Raw genomic sequence first — 19,711 nt, 5'->3', positions numbered from 1 at the left:
TACCCTCGTTAACTTTACAATCTAGGAGTCAAGAAACATTGTAAGAACTGGACTTATATTGATCTAAGAAGGGCTCTTGGTGTGGTGCTGTAAGATTAGCACTGGACTGAGAACCACAAGGTTGGTGGTTCAAACCTACCAGCTGCTCTTTGGAAACCCTTTACAGGGTCACTATGAGTCACAATTGACTTGACAGCAAGAAGAAGGTGAGGGAGATGACCAAGATGGCACCTGAAGGAAGGGCCACAGTAGTGACCCTGAGTCAGGCACGTCTTTGAAGACAGACACCTGTGTGCTCAGAAGAGAGGAAGCAGTGGGATAGTTGTTGTTGTTGTTGTTGAATGTCGTTGAGTTGATTCAGTGAAGGAGATGAAGTAGGGCACTTTCCTGGGAATTAGTTCCTGTAGGACTGTGGCCTTTGTAGAAACATTGTCTGCTACTGTGAGGTAAATGTGGAACTCTGAAAAAAAAAAAAAATATATATATATATATGTACAAAAACAGAAAAACTAGTAAAATAACCCCCATATACTCAACACCTAACTTCAACCCTGGTCAGTTCATGGATAATTAGTTTTATTTATACCAACACCTACTCTTACCCACCACTGAATGAGTTGGGAGCAATCCCAAATATTACCCATCACTTCACCTCTGATTAGTTTAGTATGTATCTCTAAAACATAATGAATCCTAAAGGAAACAGAACCAGAGCACTGTCAACTCTCCTAAATTACTGAGAAAGAACTCCTGATCCTGTATTCAGTTGATGCTCAGTGTCCCCTTGGCTGCCTCATGCTTTGGGCTGCAGTGTGTTTACTGAAGGGTTCTGAGTGCATGGGCAGCATGGCACATCTTTGCATCTGGGCAGAGCAAAGAGGAGCTGAGCTCAGAGGCTACCTGGTGATCCAATGAGAAAGGCTCGGACCCTGGGTGGGGGACTAGGAAGAGTGAGGGGCCTCTGAGCACCTGTGCTTGTCTTGCTCATATGACAAGCAGTGGGGCCACCAAGAAAAAGACAGAACTCAGACCTTGAAGGCCCCAATGTCTAACAAAGAAGATGGGAGAGTGGGTCAGGAGTTCACAGGTGAGTGATGAGGGTATTAATAGGAGTAGGAGAGAGGACAGGAGAGGGGAGCCTCTTGTCCCATGCCCCTTCATAAACGGAGAATGATCAACAGTTTCTTTGGGAGCCTTGATCCTCCAGAGAAGGTCCCTGGCTGACACAAAAGGCCAGCATGCTTATCTACTAACTGAAAGATTGGCAGTTCAAATTCACTTAGTAGCTCCAAGAAAGAAAGGCCTGGAGAGATATTCTGTTAACCATCTCAGCTGTTGAAAACTCCATGGAGCAAACGGATTTGCTCTGATGCTCTTGAGGTCACCATGACTTGAGGTAGACTCATAAGTGATGATGGGTTGGGGTCTTTTATCTGTACCTCTGCTAGTCACTGATGACTCCCTGCTTCAGTTGGTATCTCCTCCATGAATAGTGCTGGCTGAAGATCAGAAACTGTGGTGTTAGGATGGGTTTGGCCCTGGCTCTGGCACTGCTGCCTCTGGCTGAGTCAGGAAAACCAAGACAGCATGACTCACTCAAAAATTGCCATCTCTCTTTCATCCCCACAACTTGTCATTTCCTTGTCATCATCAGCCTAGGAGACCTTACTCTGAACAGCACTATAGTGTCAGTGTCCACAGGCCAAGCAGAGGGAAGATGTGACGATGAGAGTCACTCACAGAGCAAAGCCAAGGATACAGGGTGGGGATGGGAAGCTCACCCTGGGCATAGAGACGGCAGGCAGCAGACAGTGTGTCCTTGACAGAACAAATACCTTCCTTTGGACAAAGTGGGATTTTCCACACTGTCAATGAAAGGGGAGTTAGCCCCTCCATGCCATTGACAGTTTCCACACTGTCAATGAGAGGGGAGGGGCAGAGTTGTTAGCCCCTCCATGCCAGCCCCCAGCCAGATGTAGGAAATGTACCGCTGTCTGCAGGGGGATTGGGAAACAATGGCCCTTCTGAGTTAGGCTTTAGTCCGCTAACCTAAAGGTTGGTGGTTCAAACTTACCAGCTTCTCTGTGGGAGAAAGATGAGGCTGTCTGTTCCCATAAAGATCTGCAGTCTGAGAAACTCTATACAGGGGTCACTATGAGTTGGAATCACAGTGGGGCTTTGGTTTGGTTAAACGGCATGAGGGCAGAGAAGTGCCTGCTTTTCCCTTTCTGAGATATTGATTCCCACCTGGTTGTCTCAGCTAATCCTTGTTGGAAGTGGTGATGGATGAGTGAACTTTGACTCATGGCAATGATATATAGGTCAGAACAAAGTGCTGCCCAACCCTGTGTGCTCCTGGTATGTTTTGAAAGTAGCCTCAGTGCACCTTGTGGAGATGTCCCCACGTTCGGCTTCCCAAACATCATCATCTTGTACAAGAGTTGGGCTTTCATGTAGACATGTGCACAATATGCAAGTCAAGCGAAGTCTCACCATCCTCGCTTCTGAGGAGCGTCTTACCTATGTTTCTTCTCAGGCTGTGAATCACAAGGTTTTCGTGGATGGATTTTCAGAAGTAGATTGCCAGACCTTTCTTCCTAGTCTCTTTTGGTCTGGAAGCTGAGGGGGCCACCTCTGGTATTTGAAATGTCCATGGCAGAGCAACACACAAACCACACAATATAACTCCCTGGCAAAGGAGTGGTAGGGGCCAATAGTTGAGGACAATCTACCAGGGAGCACTCAGGGATGACTGAACACTTGGGTAAGCGGGTGGGGTTGCAGGTGTTATCTGAACCCCAGGAAGTTCAGTCAGTAGAGCTGAGGCCCTCAGCCACTGAAATTTCTAGAAGGTGCACTTTTCTTAAAAATTCTGTCATCCCCTAATCATCCACTCCAAACCACCCTCACACCATCCTGTTTCAATTTTCTGCAAAGGAATTGCCGGGTATTTTTCTAATTTGAAAATATGTTTATGGATGCGCATTTCTGATGGAGTACAGCTCAAAATGAGGAGAAAAAGTTATAAATGTCAGTTAATAATTGGAACATGGAATGTACTAAACATGAATTTAGGGAAATTGGATGATGCCAAAAATTAAATGGAATGCATAAGCATGGGTATCCTAGGCACTAGTGAGACAAAGTAGACAAAATTGGCAAAAATATGTTTTACTATCCAGGGAACAACAAATTGGAAAGGAATGGCATTGCATTCATCATCAAAAATAACATTTCAAGATCTATCTTGAAGTTTTATATGATAAGATAATATCCATACATCTACCAGGAAGACCAGTTGATAGCAGTAATATTCAAATTTATGCACCAACCACTAAAGTCAGTGATGATGAAATTGCAAATACCTTTTTAAACAACATAAAAAAAACAATTATGCACATAGACCTCACCAAATGGAATACATGGAAATCAAATTAACAATATATGTCAGAAGAGATGGTGGAAAAGCTCATTATCATCAGCCAAAACAAGACCAAGACCTGTTGTGGAACAGACTATAAATTGCTCATATCCAATTTCAGGCTGAAGCTTAAGAAAATTAAAACAAGTCCATGAAAGTCAAAATATAACCTTGAACAAAGAAATTGTATCAAGAGCAGATTTGATGTTTTAGACATTAATGACTGAAGACCAGAAGAGTTGTGGGATGACATCAAGAACATCATACAGAAATGAAGCAAAAAATAATTTAAAAGACAGGGAAACAAGACCAAAATGGATGTCAGTAGAGACTGAAATTTGCTCTCCAACATAGAAATGATAAAGTGAATGGAAGAAATAATGAAGTCAAAGAGTTGAACACAAAGTTTCAGAGAGTAGCTTGAGAAGACATATTGAAGTGTTATAATGAAATGTGCAAAGACCTGGACTTAGAACGGAAAGAACATGCTCAGCATTTCTAATGCTGAAAGAACTGAAGAAAAAATTCAAGTCTCAGGTTTCGTTATTGAAGGTTTCTATGGGCAAAATATTGAATGATGTAGAAAGCATTAAAAAAAAAGATGGAAGGTAAACACAGAGGCACTGTATCAAAAAGAAATAATCAATGTTCAACCATCTCAAGAAGTAACATATGATTGAGAACCTATGGTACTGAAGGAAGACATCCAAGTTGCACTGAAGGCACTCGCAAAGAACAAGGCTCTGGGAATTGATGGGATACAAATGGACATCTTTCAACAAACTGATGCAACACTAGAGGCACTCACTCATCTATGCCAATGAATTTGAAAGCCAGCTACTTGGCCAACTGATTGAAAAAGATTCATACTTGCTCCCATTCCAAAGATAGGTGACCCAACCAGATGCAGAAATCATAGAACAATGTCATTAATGCCACATGCAAGTAAAATTTGAAGGTAATTAAAAAATGGCTGCAACAGTACATTGACAGGGAATTGCCAGAAATCTAAGCCAGATTCAGAAGAGGACATGGAACTAGGGACATCATCACGTATGTCACATGGATCTTGGCTAAAAGCAGAGAATGCTAGAAATATATTTGTTTATGTTTTATTGACTATGCACAGGTTTTTGACTGTGTGGATCATGACAAGCTATGTATAGCATTGCAAATAATGGGTATTCCAGAACATTCAGTTGTGCTCATGATGAACCTGTACATAGACCAAGAGGCAGTTGCTAGAAAAGAACAAGGGGATACTGAATGGTTTAAAATCAATAGATTTGTATACCAGGATTGTATTCTTTAGCCATACTTATTCAATTTGTATGCTGAGCAACTAATCTGAGAAGCTGGACTATATGAAGAAGAACACAGCATCAGAATAGTAGGAAGACTCATTAAGAACCCGTAATATGCAGATGATACAACCTTGTTTTCTGAAAGTGAAGATGACTTAAAATACTCATTAATGAAGATAAAAGACTATAATCTTCAGGATGGGTTGCACCTCAATGTAACGAAAACACAACTCCTCATCACTGGATCAATAAATAACGTCATGTTAAATAGAGAAAAGATTGAAGTTGTCAAAGACTTCATTTTGCTTGGATCCACAGTCAACACTCATGCAAAGAGCAGTCAGGAAATCAAATGGCATATTGCAGCAGGCAAATACAAGCCTCCTTTAAAGTAATCTAGAGCAAAAAATGTCAGCTTAAGGACTAAAGTGCACCTGACCCATGGTATGGATTGGTATTTTCAGCAGCCTCATGTGCATGTGGAAGGTGGACCATGAATTAAGAAATCCATAGAAAAAATGATGAATTTGAGTTGTCATATTGGAGAACACTGAAGGTACCATGGACGGACTTCCAGAAAAACAAATGAATTTGTATTGAAAGAAGTACAGTCAGAAGACTCTTTAGAAGCCAGAATGGTAAGACTCTGTCTCTCATACTTTGGACATATTATCAGGAGAGACCAATCCTGGTACAATGGAGGGTCAGCGAAAAAGAAGAAGACTCCCAATGAGGTGGACTGACAAGGTGGCAGCTACAATGGGCTCAAGTGTAACATTCATTATGAAGATGGCACAGGACCGGCAGTGTTTTGTTGTGTTGTACATAGGGTTGCTATGGGTCAGATCCAACTCGAGGCCACCTAACAACAATAACAAATCTCTTTGAAAGAAGATCACCAGGATTTTCTTCTACGGCCCTGCTGGGTAGGTTCAAATCATCAACCTTTAGGTTATTTTCCCAGTGCAAACCATTCATGCCACAATGTTCTTGCATTCATGTTTCTCATGTAATTCTCACTAGGATCCTCTTAGACACACGACTTAAAAGTATAAATCAAATTACCCATTGTCACTCTGGGTTAATGAGTTGGAATGCAAAGTTAGTGTGAACCACAAGATTGGTGGTTCAACCTCAATAGTTGCTCCTTGGAAACCCAAACAGGGTCGCTATGGGTCGGAACCTACTCAACGGCACTTAGAAACAACAACAACATTGTCACTCTGATTGTAAGTCAGGGAGCAGGGATTTGAATTCAGCTTTGCCTGGTTGCAAACCCTTCACTGTTTTTGCCTCAGGATGTTCTGTGAGTGTGTATGCGATGCACATAAGCACCCCGGCATCACACCAGAATTCTAAACTGGAAACTAGGGTCCTTATCATAAGGGCCCTGAGAGATCCGGGAGCTCAGAAAAACTCACAGTGTCTGTTCAGTTAGACACAGTGGGCACACGATGCCGTAATCTCTGGAGGTTTCCCTTGAGCTCTGGGTCTTCTAATTGCTTGAAAACTACTGTACCCACCATCTCTGATCTCTAGTGGACCTGATGGAAGAAAAGTAGGAGGCCTTTAGTCAGTAGCAGCTTGGGCTGCATTTGGTTTATTTTTCAATTTTTAAAGCCTTGTTTCCCCCTGGATTTTCCTGCTCCACCAGATGGGCACAGTATCATTTATATCACAGGCTACTGTTCTATTTATTTCATGGCACGAAACCAGGGTTTATGTCAGACACCCCAGGTTTTCCTGGAGCACCTGGCACCAATTCTCACCCATAGGAAATAATCAGGTTTGACGTTTGGAGAACAGGAACAGAGCAGAAGAACGTAAGGTGCCTATTAGAATCGCTTACATAAGCAATCCTTTAATCTGCTAATGGCCCTTCCGTTGGCTGTATTAACAAGCCCTGACTGGGAGGAATTGCTGTTGTGAATTTATCCTCTTTCCTCTTCTCCTCGGGCAGACTGGCAGCCTTGGAAATATCTGTCCCACTCAGCATCCTGGCATTCGCAATGGCTTGAAAAATCTGCTTTCATGATCAATTACAAACATGGGTCCAGATATTGTGTTAGGTAGCAATTTAAAAGAAAAGAGATAAAAATGACAAGAAACCAGATTATTATTAATAAAACAGTTCTTTATTGCTGCAAAACATGACCTTGCCAACACATCTCAAATGTCCATGGTTAATTATGGGTCCAAAGGGCAGGGGTAAGGTAGCTGTTGCTGCTCTAATCTACATTACTAGAGCTCCCAACACTGCCCATGCCACCACCACTGCTACCGTTGCCACCACCCACACCACATCACTGACCCTGTCAAATCTATCATCACCATTGCTGCCACCACCACCACCATCATCACCACCACCATCATCACCACCACCCACACCACCACCACTGTCCCTATCAAATCCATCATCACCACTGTTGCCATCACCACCGCCATCATCACCACCACCCCACAACACCACCCACACCACCACTATTGTCCCTATCAAATCCATCATCACCACTGCTGCCACCACCACCACCATCATCACCACCACCACCATCACCACCACCATCATCACCACCATCACCATCACCACCACTCCACAACACCACCACCCACACCACCACCACTTTCTACTCCACTAGCAAATCCATCATCACCACTACTGCCACCAACACCACCATCATCATCACCACCACAACTACAACCACCATTACCACAACCATCACCACTACTGCCACCAACACCATCAGTGTCACCATCACCACCACCATCAACACCCACCACAACACCAACACCACCATCACCCACACTACCACCACCATCCCCTTCACTATCAAATCCATCATCACCACTGCTGTCACCAACACCACCAACACTAGCATCATCAGCACCACAGCCATCACCACCACCATCTTTACCGCCATCGCTATCACCATCACCACCATCATCATGATTACCATCACCACCACCCCCTCCACTATCAAGTCCATTATCACTACTGCCACCAACACCTCCACCATCATCATCATCACTATTAGCAGACTAACCTCACTATCACCACCACCACCATCACTACCACCACCACCACCACCACCACCTCCACCATCACTGCAACCACCACCACCAGAACCATCACTGCAATCATTACCACCAGAACCATCACCTCTCCCACCTCCCCCATCACCACAATTACGCATTTCCTAATGCTATACCAGAGTCCTTAGGTGGCACTGTAGGATAAGCACTGGACTGCTAACCACGAGTTTTGAATTTCAAACCCAGTAGCAGTTCTACACAGGACCACAATGAGTCAGAACACATTTGAAGGTACTTATCAACATCATATCCCATGCTAAATACTTTCTTATTATCGTATCATTTAATCTCTATGACACTGCTAAGAGGTAGTGGTTACTATGACCTTTAGTTTTTAATAGATGAAGGAGCTTACCACATTCCCAGCATAGATTTGTGATTCTGAAGCATACAGTGTGTCACCCTCTGTAGGTTCTCTGAGGAACTGGAATGTTGATATTATTATTTCTTCTTCATTGCACCCCATCTTCCTCCTCATTCTTATTACCATTTGAGTAGTGCTTCGTTGTACTCTCTAAGTCACTTCCTCAAATATTAAAATGTTTCTTCCGCTATTACCTTTTGAGATAATTGTGATGATTCTCATTTTCCATATGAGGAAGATAAGACGCAGGAAACTGAAGGGCTTGCATTCCTACAGCTTTCTTAGAATGCTTTCCATTCCAGCCTTGCACAAGTAAGGGGCTGGGCACAGAGCACAGAGAACCCCTTTAATTTCAGTCAGTGACCAAGTCCATAGTCATCTGCTTAGACTCAGTCCTGGCAATTTGGACCCAAAATATCTTAGGTGGAGACTGGGAATCTAAATTACAAATTTGTTTTTGTCCTTATGGCTGGAGGGTCAGGAGAAATGGGGGCACTGGATTGAACTGTGGTTTTGACAAGATGAGATGGAAAAGGGTTGTTAGAAACTGAGGCAGTCATGAGGACAGTCCCAGAGGCTAGATGTTCTCTGGGGAGGGGTTCAGGGCTGAGCTCTGAAGCCCATTTAGAATAGAGTTGAGAGTATGGAAGGGTGGGTACTGGACGCAAGCTGAAAGGGCAGTTAGAACTATTGTTGTTGTCAGGTGCCATTGAATTAGTTACAACTCATAGCAACCTTTTGTGCAGCAGAATGAAACACTGCCTGGTCCCGCACCATCCTCACACTCATGGCTGCTGCTTCAGTCAGTCTCTCCGCCTCTCCGTTACCAAGCATGATGTTCTTCTCCAAGGGCTGGTCCCTCCTAATAACATATGCAAACTATGGGAGATGGAGGTTTACTATCCTGCTTCTATGGAACATTCTTGTTGTACTTCTTCCAACACAGAGTTGCCCATTCTTCTGGCAGTCCATGCTTGATTTAATAGTCTTCATAAGCACCGTAATCAAAAGCATCAGGTTTTCCTTGGTCTTCCTTATTCATTGTCCAGCTTTCACATGCATATAAAACTATTGAAATACTAAGGGTAAGACACACCTTCAAAATGACATGTTTACTATATAACACTTTAACACTTTTGCAGCAGATTTGCCTGCTGCAATATGCCACATGATTTCTGGACTGCTGTTTCTATCAGCATTGATTGTGGATCAAAGTCAAATGAAATCCTTGACAGTTTCAGTGCTTCCTCTGTTTATTATGATGTTGCTTATTGGTCTAGTTGTGAGGATTTATCTTTTCTTTATGTTGACTTGTCATCCATCCTGAAGGCTCTATTCTTTGTTCTTCTCTAGTAAGTGCCTCAAGTCTTCTTCACTTTCAGCAAGCAAGGTGCCATATCTGCATATCACAGGTGGTTAATATATCTTCCTCCCATCCTGATGCTGTGTCTTCTTCATGTTAGGCCAATTATCTTCTTTCCAGAGCCATAAGACCTGACAGTCCCCAAATGCACACCTCAGAGATGATATCGTTGAAATAATGAAGAGTCTCTGACAGGAGTTAGGACAGAGCTTCCTTTAACTTCTAGGAAGGGTCCGGTGCCAGCATCAGTTAGCTCCAGAGGGTCTGGAGGAAAGGCATCAGTCTGAAAGCAGGGTGGACCCATGTGGTTGCCGCCTCAAGAAGGAAGGAAGGCTTCGAGAGTCCTCATGAGCAGCTTAGGAAGGGGGGAGGTGGGGATATGAATGTACTTGAGCTGACCCGAGAAATGTTTGTCTAATACTCTGAACCTGCTCCTTTCTGGATGAGTCATGACATTTTCTGCTGTTCTCTTCCTTATGACTGCTGTGATCCCAAATTGGTGACATGTTTCTTCTCTGGACTTCTGCCACCAGCTTACCTGTTTCCTCTTCACTGAATGCTAGGGAAGTTTGCCTTCTCTAGTCCAGGTAGCACAGTGGTTAAGCATTTGGCTGATAACTAAAAGAAAGACGTGGCAGTCTGCTTCCCTAAAGATGGCCACCTTGGGTCCCCCACCCTCTGTCCTACAGGGTAACTCTTGCATTTCTCATTCCCATATCAGCCATCCTGCCTGTCTACACTTCTCCTCTTCTCGATTGGTTTATGGGATTCACTGGTGGCAAGGAAGCACTCCGATTCTTTGTAGACATTTCATTACCTCCTTTGCTGTTTGTCTCCCCAAGCATTACTAACATCAATACATAAGATCCCAAGCATTAATAATGCCATTACATAAGCTACCAAGCCAGCAGAGTAAGTGAAGAGCTCTCAAGAATTCACAGCTCCTTCCAAAAGTGACCCGGCATCTTGGGCGAAGGAGATTGATGCTGCTTCCTCCGCCACATGCCACTGTGCTTAGTAATCCTGCTCAGTCACAACCCCGACCTCCACATCATATTTCTTTTCCCTCGAGTCCTTTTCTCAAAGCCATCAAACGCCCTGATCTCCCATTTCAGTTTTACTGTCAGTTCAACTGTTGGGTTGATTGGGGGTCTAAACCCTCATCTTTCTTCATTACGCCATCCCACTGACCTTGAGGGACTATGGATTATTCATCTTGTAAATATCTGGTTACTCTCTCTGGAAAAATCTGGAAGCAAGTGGAGGGGTGTCTGTCTAGATAGAAAATTGAAGATGTCTGATTTCCATTCCCTGAGGAAGGCAGGCTAGCCATCTTATCTCTTTTCAGCTCCTGACATTGGAATTATTCAGATGACATTCTTCAGACCCAATGCCTCCATTTCCTAATTGTACCTACCACTGCTCAGGAGGAGAGTAATATTAACAAGACCCTTGATCTGGATTCAGACCACCCTACCAGGCAGCGCCCATGATTAGTTATGCCTTTATTCCTAGTGTTTGACCCACAATGAATTTACTCAGTATTACTGAACCCAAGGTCAAGTGATTGGATGAATGAGAAGAGAAAGGCAGAGTTATGACATCTGCTTTTAACTCCAGCAGGCTAAGTCTAGCTTGTGAAGTCCTTGGGGTCTTAGGACTTAAAGTTCTTTAAAGAACATTTCCTACCAAGCACAACAGACTTCCTTCTCTGTGCAGCCCTAAAGCCTGTGCACCCCAACAAAGTAGCATCACAAAGACCCTGCGGCAGTCTCCCTGAGGGTTTTCTGTGGAAGATGGGGCTTTGACTTATTCTGGTTTACTTAAGTGCAAGCAGGGGATGCAGCAATGCACTTGGGAAGTTGGTGGAGGCGGGGTTGCAAGGACCTTTTTGTGGGCTCGGGACATTAGTAAGTGCTCATTAGATATGGAAGGGATGGGATAAGGGGGGCAATGGAGATGACCATCAAGGGAAAGAGTGAAGCTGGTTATAGTATAAGGGAAGAAAATGACCATGTGGGCATGTGTGTGAGAGTGTCAGTATTGTCAGAGTGTGTATGTGTGTATGTGTGTGTATGGTGTATGTGGGGGAACAATGAAGACCAGAAGAGTGGACAAGAGTGGACCAGCAGCAAAGATGGGCAGAGTGAGTGAGGCTGCTGACACTTTCGAATCTCTACAATCTATGACAGGACCTCTGGTGGCACACTGGTTAAGTGCTTTGCTGCTAACTGGAAGGTTGCTAACAGACATAGTTAGAGCTATTTTGTGGAATTTAGAAATTTTGAACTCACAGAATTCACCCCTTTTGCTCTTCTCTGGAGCCCTGTCTGAGAAATAAAGGTGTCAGCACCCTGTCAATCTGAGGCTTTGTCCTGACCCCAACCCTACTGGGCGTGCAGTACAGGAGGTGTTAACTTAACTCTAGCACTGATTTCTCACATCTACAAAGGGGAGTGACTACATTGAACCCCAGGGTTAACAAGGAAGAACCTGGAGGAGGGTGGACCACAGCTCAGGTGCTCTATGAATGTGGGTAATATTCACATTCTTGTTTTACTTTTAATCCTGGATTTTAACTGTAAAATTCTAATGCTAACTTCTTTTTTGCATTTTAATTTTTACTTAGAGCCTTCAGTACTTTATTCAATTAGGAAAATGTATGAAAGAAAACCAAAAGGCCTATATGCAGAAAGTACAGTCTTTAATCACCCTTCAGGTCTGGAACTGAATTCATGTCTGTGGCTCAATTTCCAACCAAGCAACAGACAGGTCTATAAGGGAAACTGTGGCACTAGGGAGGCATACGCACACTTTAACATCAACCATCTTAGATCAAAAGAGCAGCCTTTACCCAAAGAGAAAGTTCAGAAGGGTTGGGAGAGAAGGAGGACTGGAAACAGGAAACAGAGAGAGGATGTGGGATAAGAGGGGCTTGTAATCCATGACATGAAACAAAACATGTATCAATTGTTGAATGAAAAAAACAAGACCTGCATCTTGCTACACAGATTACTCCTATTACATAGTAGATCCCGTGTTTGAACCGACACACAGCCTGCCCTGTCTGTTTAAGGAGCTGGACTCAGAGGTTTCCTAAGGCAGGTGGCATTGCAGGCTCACACACAGAGCACAGACCCCCACAGCCATAGAAGGGATACATCCTATCTTTGTAAGGGAGTGATGAATTTCACTAAGTGACATCTCATTCTCATGGGGGAAAAGTGTGTAGCTGTGAATCTGGATGGAGCAAACCACCAAGTACTGATAGACAATACATCTAAGGAGCATGGTGAAGTGGAAAAAGGCAAACTTCATCTACAGATGGATCTTATGATATAGTTTGTAAAGAAAAACAAAAGGGGGATGAATGGGGATGAGTCTGTGTGTGTGTGCCTGTGTGTCTGTGCACTAAACATCCCTGGAGAAGTTAGAAAACGTCTGATAGGATTAGCTGCTGTCTAGGAAAGGAGCCAATGGCCGATGCAGGGTGAGAAGGGAGTTTTCTCTGCATCCTGTGCCCTGGTGCAAAGTCAAGCCTTCCTGACCTCCCATCCCCCAGTCCTTTCCCACTCACACTGCTTCCCTGTAGCCCCGCTGGAGGGGTAATCCAGTAATCATGGCCTGTGAGAGCTATAGACCCCTGTCTCCCCCAGCCTCCTAATTAAAATGACTCCAGGTGCTTACAGTCTACAGGTTAACGTTAGTTTTTTTTTTTTTTTTTCTTTTGTGCCCAGGGGAAGAAAGGTGAGGAGGGACCTCCTGGAACTCCCGGCCTGCTGGGACCACAGGTAATGACCTCCTTTATGTTCTTCTCCCTTACAACACTGTACCCTCTGATTAAATTAACTACCAGGTAGCAGCCAGAGCCCTGCCACACCCCTCATCAGAGCCTCTGGAAGAATGTTAAGAGTCATTGTCCCCTCCTGAAGGAGCAGACAGAGAGAGTGGAGAGGGAAAGACTTGGTTTAGTCCCTGTGCCTGCCAAATGGTCTCATTTATGTTGTTGGTTGTGACTCATAGCAGTCCTGCAAAGGGCTTCCGAGGAGCAGCTGGTGAGTTTGAACCTCCGACCTTTTGGTTAGCAGTCCCCACAACACCTCACTAGGACTCCACATACTCTCATTAGTATTCCTGTATCACCGTGTTTACTTTTCATAACCAGTCTCATGTCCATCTAAAACCTAAAGAAGCTGAAAGGCACACAACATAGTTAGTAGTGTGTTTAGTAATGCGACAATCAGTGTGCGATCTGTCCGGAGCTTATCGGTACCACTCTCAGCCTGCTCAATTCTTGTGTCTCCTTTTCAAGACAGGCTACTTCCGCCTGCTGGCCATTTTTATAGCAAGTATGCTCACCCACAAGGAGCCCTGGTGGTGTGGTGGTTAAAGCACTTGGCATCTAACTGGAACGTCATTGGTTCAAGTACACTAGCCGCTCCATGGGAGAAAGATATGGGTGTCTGCTTCCATGAAGATGTGCAGCCTTGGGAATCCTACAGATCAGCTTTACTGTCCTATGTTGTTGTTAAGTGCCGTCGAGTCGGTTCCGACCCATAGCGACCCTGTACAGGGTTTCCAAGGGTGTAAATCTTTACAGGAGTAGAAAGCCTCATCTTTCTCCCGCGGAGCATAGGAGGTCTATAAATTGGAGTCAACTAGAGGACACTGGGTTAGGTTTGGTTTTGGAGGAAGGAGCCCTGGTGGCATCATGATTAAAGTGCTCAGATGCTAACTGAAAGGGCAGTGGTTCAAATCCACCAGCAGCTCCCTGAGACACAGATAAGGCTGTCTGCTTTCATGAAGATGAGCACCATAAGGACCCTATGTTGTTGTTGCTCTTAAGTCCGCTCAGTTGGTTTCAACTCAGAGAGACCCTGCAGAGGGTTTGTAAGGAGTAGCTGGTGGATTTGAATCATCAGCCTTGTAGTTCAAAGCAACATTGCAGTCGAGTGCTTATCCTACTGCACCACACCAGAACTCCAGTTCTTTTCTGCTCTACAGGGTCACTGTGAGTTGGAATGGACTCGAGGGCAGTGAAGTTTTAGGGGATTTTGTGTCATACACAACCACAATGTAGTACCCATTGGATTCTGTATCCTGGGGGATTAAGAAAAGTAGAAATCTCTGTCTGGTGTGGTCACGTGTTCCTGTCTAGGCACGGCTGTGTGATAATGCTCGGGGATTGGAGATGCTTAGAGGAGGTGAGATCCAGACCACAGGAGGGGGCAGGCCAAGATCCAGGCCAGGGCCTCTCCACACACACACCCTGAAACAGGTAATCAGGATAATAACCCCAAAGAGTCACATCTTCAGGGGATGATTCACTGACTATGAACAAATTCCCCAAATAGCAAATGTCTCCGAGTGTCACAGAGTACATGAGCACCATGCTGACGTGGGACTGTCATTTCCCTGCACTTTTCACTTCCATCAGTCTCATGCATCCATTCCAGTTCTAGGTGGTTATTAGGAACAATTATCACCATTCCTTTATGAACAATAATTGAGTTAATTGGTTATTTATGCATCATCGTAACTACTAGGCGTATTAAATAGCTATTTAGTCACTGTGCTATTAGAAGGATCATATGGCATTTCATTAATAATAATTAGACTAATTTGTTAATGAATAAGTAGAGTCATCACTTAGTTGTTTCCATTAGTAATAATTAAGACAATCCTATGTTTCGTTGTTAACATTTACATCTACTGGATAATTTGTCACTCTCATTAATAGTTGGATGATGTGCTATGTGGTAATTTTTAGAAATGGTTAAAGAGCAAAAGGTGAAATGGCACCTGGAAATGCCTTCTAGGTACTGGGTGGACTCACGTACCTTCTTCAGTACACACTGGGAGACTGTGAGGGAAAGGATCCCAGCTCTTGTGCTACAGTTGAGAAGTCAAATGTAATGAGAGATCTGTCACTTAAATTGATCCAAGTAGTATTAGGCCACTGAGGATCTGGCCCCCAAACCAGATCAAACCAGATCAAACCAGTTGCCATTGAGTTAACCTCAACTCATGGTGACTGACCCCATGTGTATTAGAGTACAACTGGGCTCCCTAGGGTTTTCAATGGTTGATTTTTCAATTGATCCCTAGACCTATCTTCCATCGTGTCCCTGAGTGGAATCGAACGTCTCTAACCTTTTGGTTCATAGCCAAATTATTAACCACTTGTGCCACACAGACACCAAGACTTGACCCAGAGCATCCTAAATCAAAGCTGTATTTTATAAAATCTAGTTATGCCGCCATTGCTACCACTAATAAACTTAGTAATACTAAAATAGATTTAATTCAACAATATAAACTAGTTTTTTTAATCTTTAATACATGTGTTAGTCTATCAGACAGGAAGTTTTGCCGCTAGTTAGAAACCTTGTGAGGATCAAAGACACATTACTCCTGCCCACCCATCACTTGGTTCCATGAGAAAGTGAAGGGACAGGTCTTCTCTAAGGTCACACTTGAGGAATATACAGTTACCTGTTAAGGGTACCATGTTGGGGACTGGGTGTGGTGCAAAACAACCATGGTGTCTGCTCATGGCATTGAGGGTCTGAAAGAAATGAACTGACCTTTACCTGAGGCTTGAATTCTGACTTCACTCCTGGAAAGAGTCGGTCTCTGGTTGGATCCTACATCATCTATCTGTATGCATTCAGGGCTTTTGACACTAAGTATATGAGATGCTAACATCCTGTGATATGCAGATGACACAACACTTGCTCAAACTGAAGAGGACTTAAAGCACTTACTGTTGAAGACCAAAGACTACATCCTTCAGTATGGATTGCACTTCAACATAAACTAGAAATCCTTACAACTGGACCCATAAATAATGTCATGATAAATTGAGATAATACTGAAGTTGTCGTGGATTCCATTTTACTTGGAGCCACAATCAATGCTCATGGGAGCAGCAGTCAATGGATGCATTGTGTTGACTGAATCTACTACAAATGACCTCCTTAAACTGTTAACAAGCAGAAGTGTCACTTTGAGGAATAAGATGTACCTGATATAACCATGGTCTTTTGAATCACTTCATATGCATGCAAAAGCTGGACAATGAATAAGGAAAACCAAAAAATTGATGCCTTTGAATTATGATATTGGTGACGAATATTGAATATACATGGACTGCCAGAAGGATGAGCAAATCTGTCTTGGAAAATGTACAGCCAAAAAGTTTCTTAGAAGCAAGGATGACAAGACTGTATTTCACATACTTTGGGCATTTCACCTTGATGGAAGAACACGATGTTTGGTAAAATGAAGGGCCAGCACAAAACAACAACCATCTATGCCATTAATTGAAGCAGAGGCTGCAATGATTGGCTGAAGCACAGCAACGATTGTGAGGACAGTGCAGGACCGGACAGTGTTTCATTCTCTCATACATAATGTTGCTATCAGTTGGAATGGGCTAGATGGCACCTAATAACAACAATTGATGTGGTTTCATTTCCCTGTTGAAAGAGTTGGAAGTAGAATCAAGGAAAACCTGTGTATATAGTCAATCCCCCGTCTACTCCTCCTGTCTTCACTATGTATGGGCTTTGCTTTCTCACATGTACAGTAAGAAATGGTATTCCACGGTCTCTAAACTCCAGCAGTCTCTCCCTTCAACACTCCAGTTCCTCCCTTCTAGGTGATAGTCCTGCCTTGTGTCCAAGATGGAACTGCCTGTTGCTGACTCAATTCCCCTCAAATGTACACCCACAAATCCATTCTAAGTGCAAATTCATCTCCACTTGGGGACCTCATAGGCATCAGCATGTAACAGAACCAAGCACAGAGCGGTCTTGAAGGACCTTCAACAGGCATTCTCATGACTCGTCTCCAGTGATGTGGCCCACTAAGGATGAGAAGAGCAGAGACTTACTCTGCATTCCACTGGCCACAGTCCCTGTCCCACCTGATGCCTGGGTCCTTGGGTCCCCACTGTCACTTCTTCTACCCTAGACTATCCGAGTCCCTGTCTTCCTAGATTCTTGTCATCTGAACGTGACATCATCTGACCACACCTACTGAGCACCTGTGTGCCTTTGAGACTGACAGATCACAGACCACAAACCTCATTTCTCTGCAGATGTGCTTGATTTGGTGTCCACGGCTTCTTTGTTTTGAATTCTCAAAATAGGGAGACTTCTGGAAAGATGGCAGACTAGGCACACTACATGGATCCTTTGCAACAAGGATATGAGAGACCAAGGCAAGCAGACACAGATGAGAGTTCAAACAGAAAAAAGTTAGAGAAGTGGATAGAGTGCTTGTAGGAGGAGAGAACCAAGCAGAGACAGTGAGAAAGGGGCCTGACTGGTGAAAGGCTGGCTGATGTGGCTCGGCCATTGTGTGAGCAGCTTTGACCAAAGAAGAAAGCCCGGAAGAGCAGATTCACACAGGCAAGAGGAAAGATGTGATTTCTTCTTTTTTTACCCATACTCCCCTGATGACCAGAGGTGTAGTCAGCTCTCACCCTCAGCAACCCCCACTGCAAACCCTGCTCTTCAGGAATTCAGAACCACGTGGTTGGGGGCTATGCTAGTGAGCTGGGGGCTGGCTGCACCACTTTGATGTACTTCCTTGGTGCCTGGATTCAGGTAGGCTTGGCTCCAGACCTATAAAACCCAAAGATCCACCAGACCAGCATGTAACCAGTCACCTTGCCCCTAGCTTCCCAGTGGTCGTAATAGACACTGAAACCAACCCCATCAAGGGCCCCCAAGAACTACTTCTGGATTGAGTGCCCTGAACATAGAAAATACCCAGGCTGATAGAAATTCCCTCCAGGACCTGGAACTGTCCCGTCACTTCTCCTCCACAACCACCTTGTGAACTCCTTGAATGGCGGGGACCCACCAGAGATTGCCCCCCTCTGGTCCAACAACTGCACTATTTCTTTTTACAAATACAACTCTACAATGCCCCTAAGACAACAGATAAATTTAGCTCACAAGAAGAAACAAGAATGACTCAAACAAATGACCAAGATACAGAGACAGAAAACATTTCTGAAGAAAAAAAGGTAAGAGACCTAACTGAAAAAGAATTCAAAAGAATGATATTTTGGTACCTTCAATGGATTGGCAGAAAGATCAAGCAAAGCAAGAAGAATGCAGAAAAAAAAAGAGCCAAGGAAAATGCTACAAGAATAAAGAGACGAAATAATGCAAATTTTGAAATAATACAAAACCTGCAATTAGAAGTCCTGAAGATTAATGTAAATATTTCAGAAACGGACAATACATCGAAAGGGCAAAAGAGAAGATTTGAAGCAATGGGAGTCCAAATTAGTGAGCTTAATGATAAATCTGTCAATAATAGTATGCTAGAACAATCAGAAAAAAAAAGAATGAAAAAATCTGAAGAAAGCCTAAGATTTTTGTGGGACACCATGAAGAGGAACAACTAACAGGTGATTGGAGTTCCAGAACAGGAAGATACAATAAAAAGCATAGAGAAAATTGTTGAAGAGTTATGGGAAGAAAACTTCCCTAACATCATGAAAAACAGGAAGATAAAGCATACAAGAAGCTGAACATACCCCAAACAAGATAGACCCCAAAAGAAAATCCAAGACATAAATAAAATTTTCTAAAACCAGACACAAGGAAAGAATTCTGAGTACAGCTCAAGAAAAGCAAAAAGTTACCTACAAAGGAGAACCAATAAGAATAAGTTCTGCTTTGTCATCAGAAACCATGCAGGCAAGACGACAATAGGATGAAAACTCTGAAAGGAAATAATAATAATAAAAAAAAACCAACCAAGAATCATATATCCAACAATGATGTCCCTCAAATAATATGGCAAAATTAGGACAATTTCCTGATAAACTGAAAATAAAGACATTTGTAATGACCAAACCAACTTTATAAAACCTGCTAAAGGGTATTCTTTGGAATGAGAATCAACAACAACAGACAATAACTACAAAGCAAAAAGAGAAAATAGTGTAGATGCAGAACTTCCAAATGGCTAGGAAGTCAAGTAGATTTCAAGAGAAAGCATACTGTTTTAAGTAAAGGAAAAAAATTACTAAGTTATAGGGTAACTTCAAAGAAAGAATACAGCTGCACATCAACATTTAAAAAGATGAAAATCAGAAAGATTTAGTAAACATTAGCATAACAGAAAAGAAAATGAAAAGAAAC

At 43.3% G+C, this 19,711-nt stretch overlaps 1 protein-coding gene across 1 annotated transcript in view; it reads left to right on the top strand.

Annotated features, from left to right (window-relative positions):
* Nucleotides 1-19,711, top strand: part of COL22A1 (collagen, type XXII, alpha 1) — a 283,964-nt gene that overhangs the window by 116,263 nt on the left and 147,990 nt on the right. Inside the window, 1 exon segment of the mRNA XM_006830721.1 lies at nt 13,280-13,333. Coding sequence (XP_006830784.1) covers nt 13,280-13,333 — 54 coding nt within the window.

Source organism: Chrysochloris asiatica, unplaced genomic scaffold (genome assembly GCF_000296735.1).
Source record: "Chrysochloris asiatica unplaced genomic scaffold, ChrAsi1.0 scaffold00001, whole genome shotgun sequence".
NCBI lineage: Eukaryota > Metazoa > Chordata > Mammalia > Afrosoricida > Chrysochloridae > Chrysochloris > Chrysochloris asiatica.
Note: the sequence above shows the minus strand (reverse complement) of the source record. Positions and strands in the feature narration are given on the sequence as shown.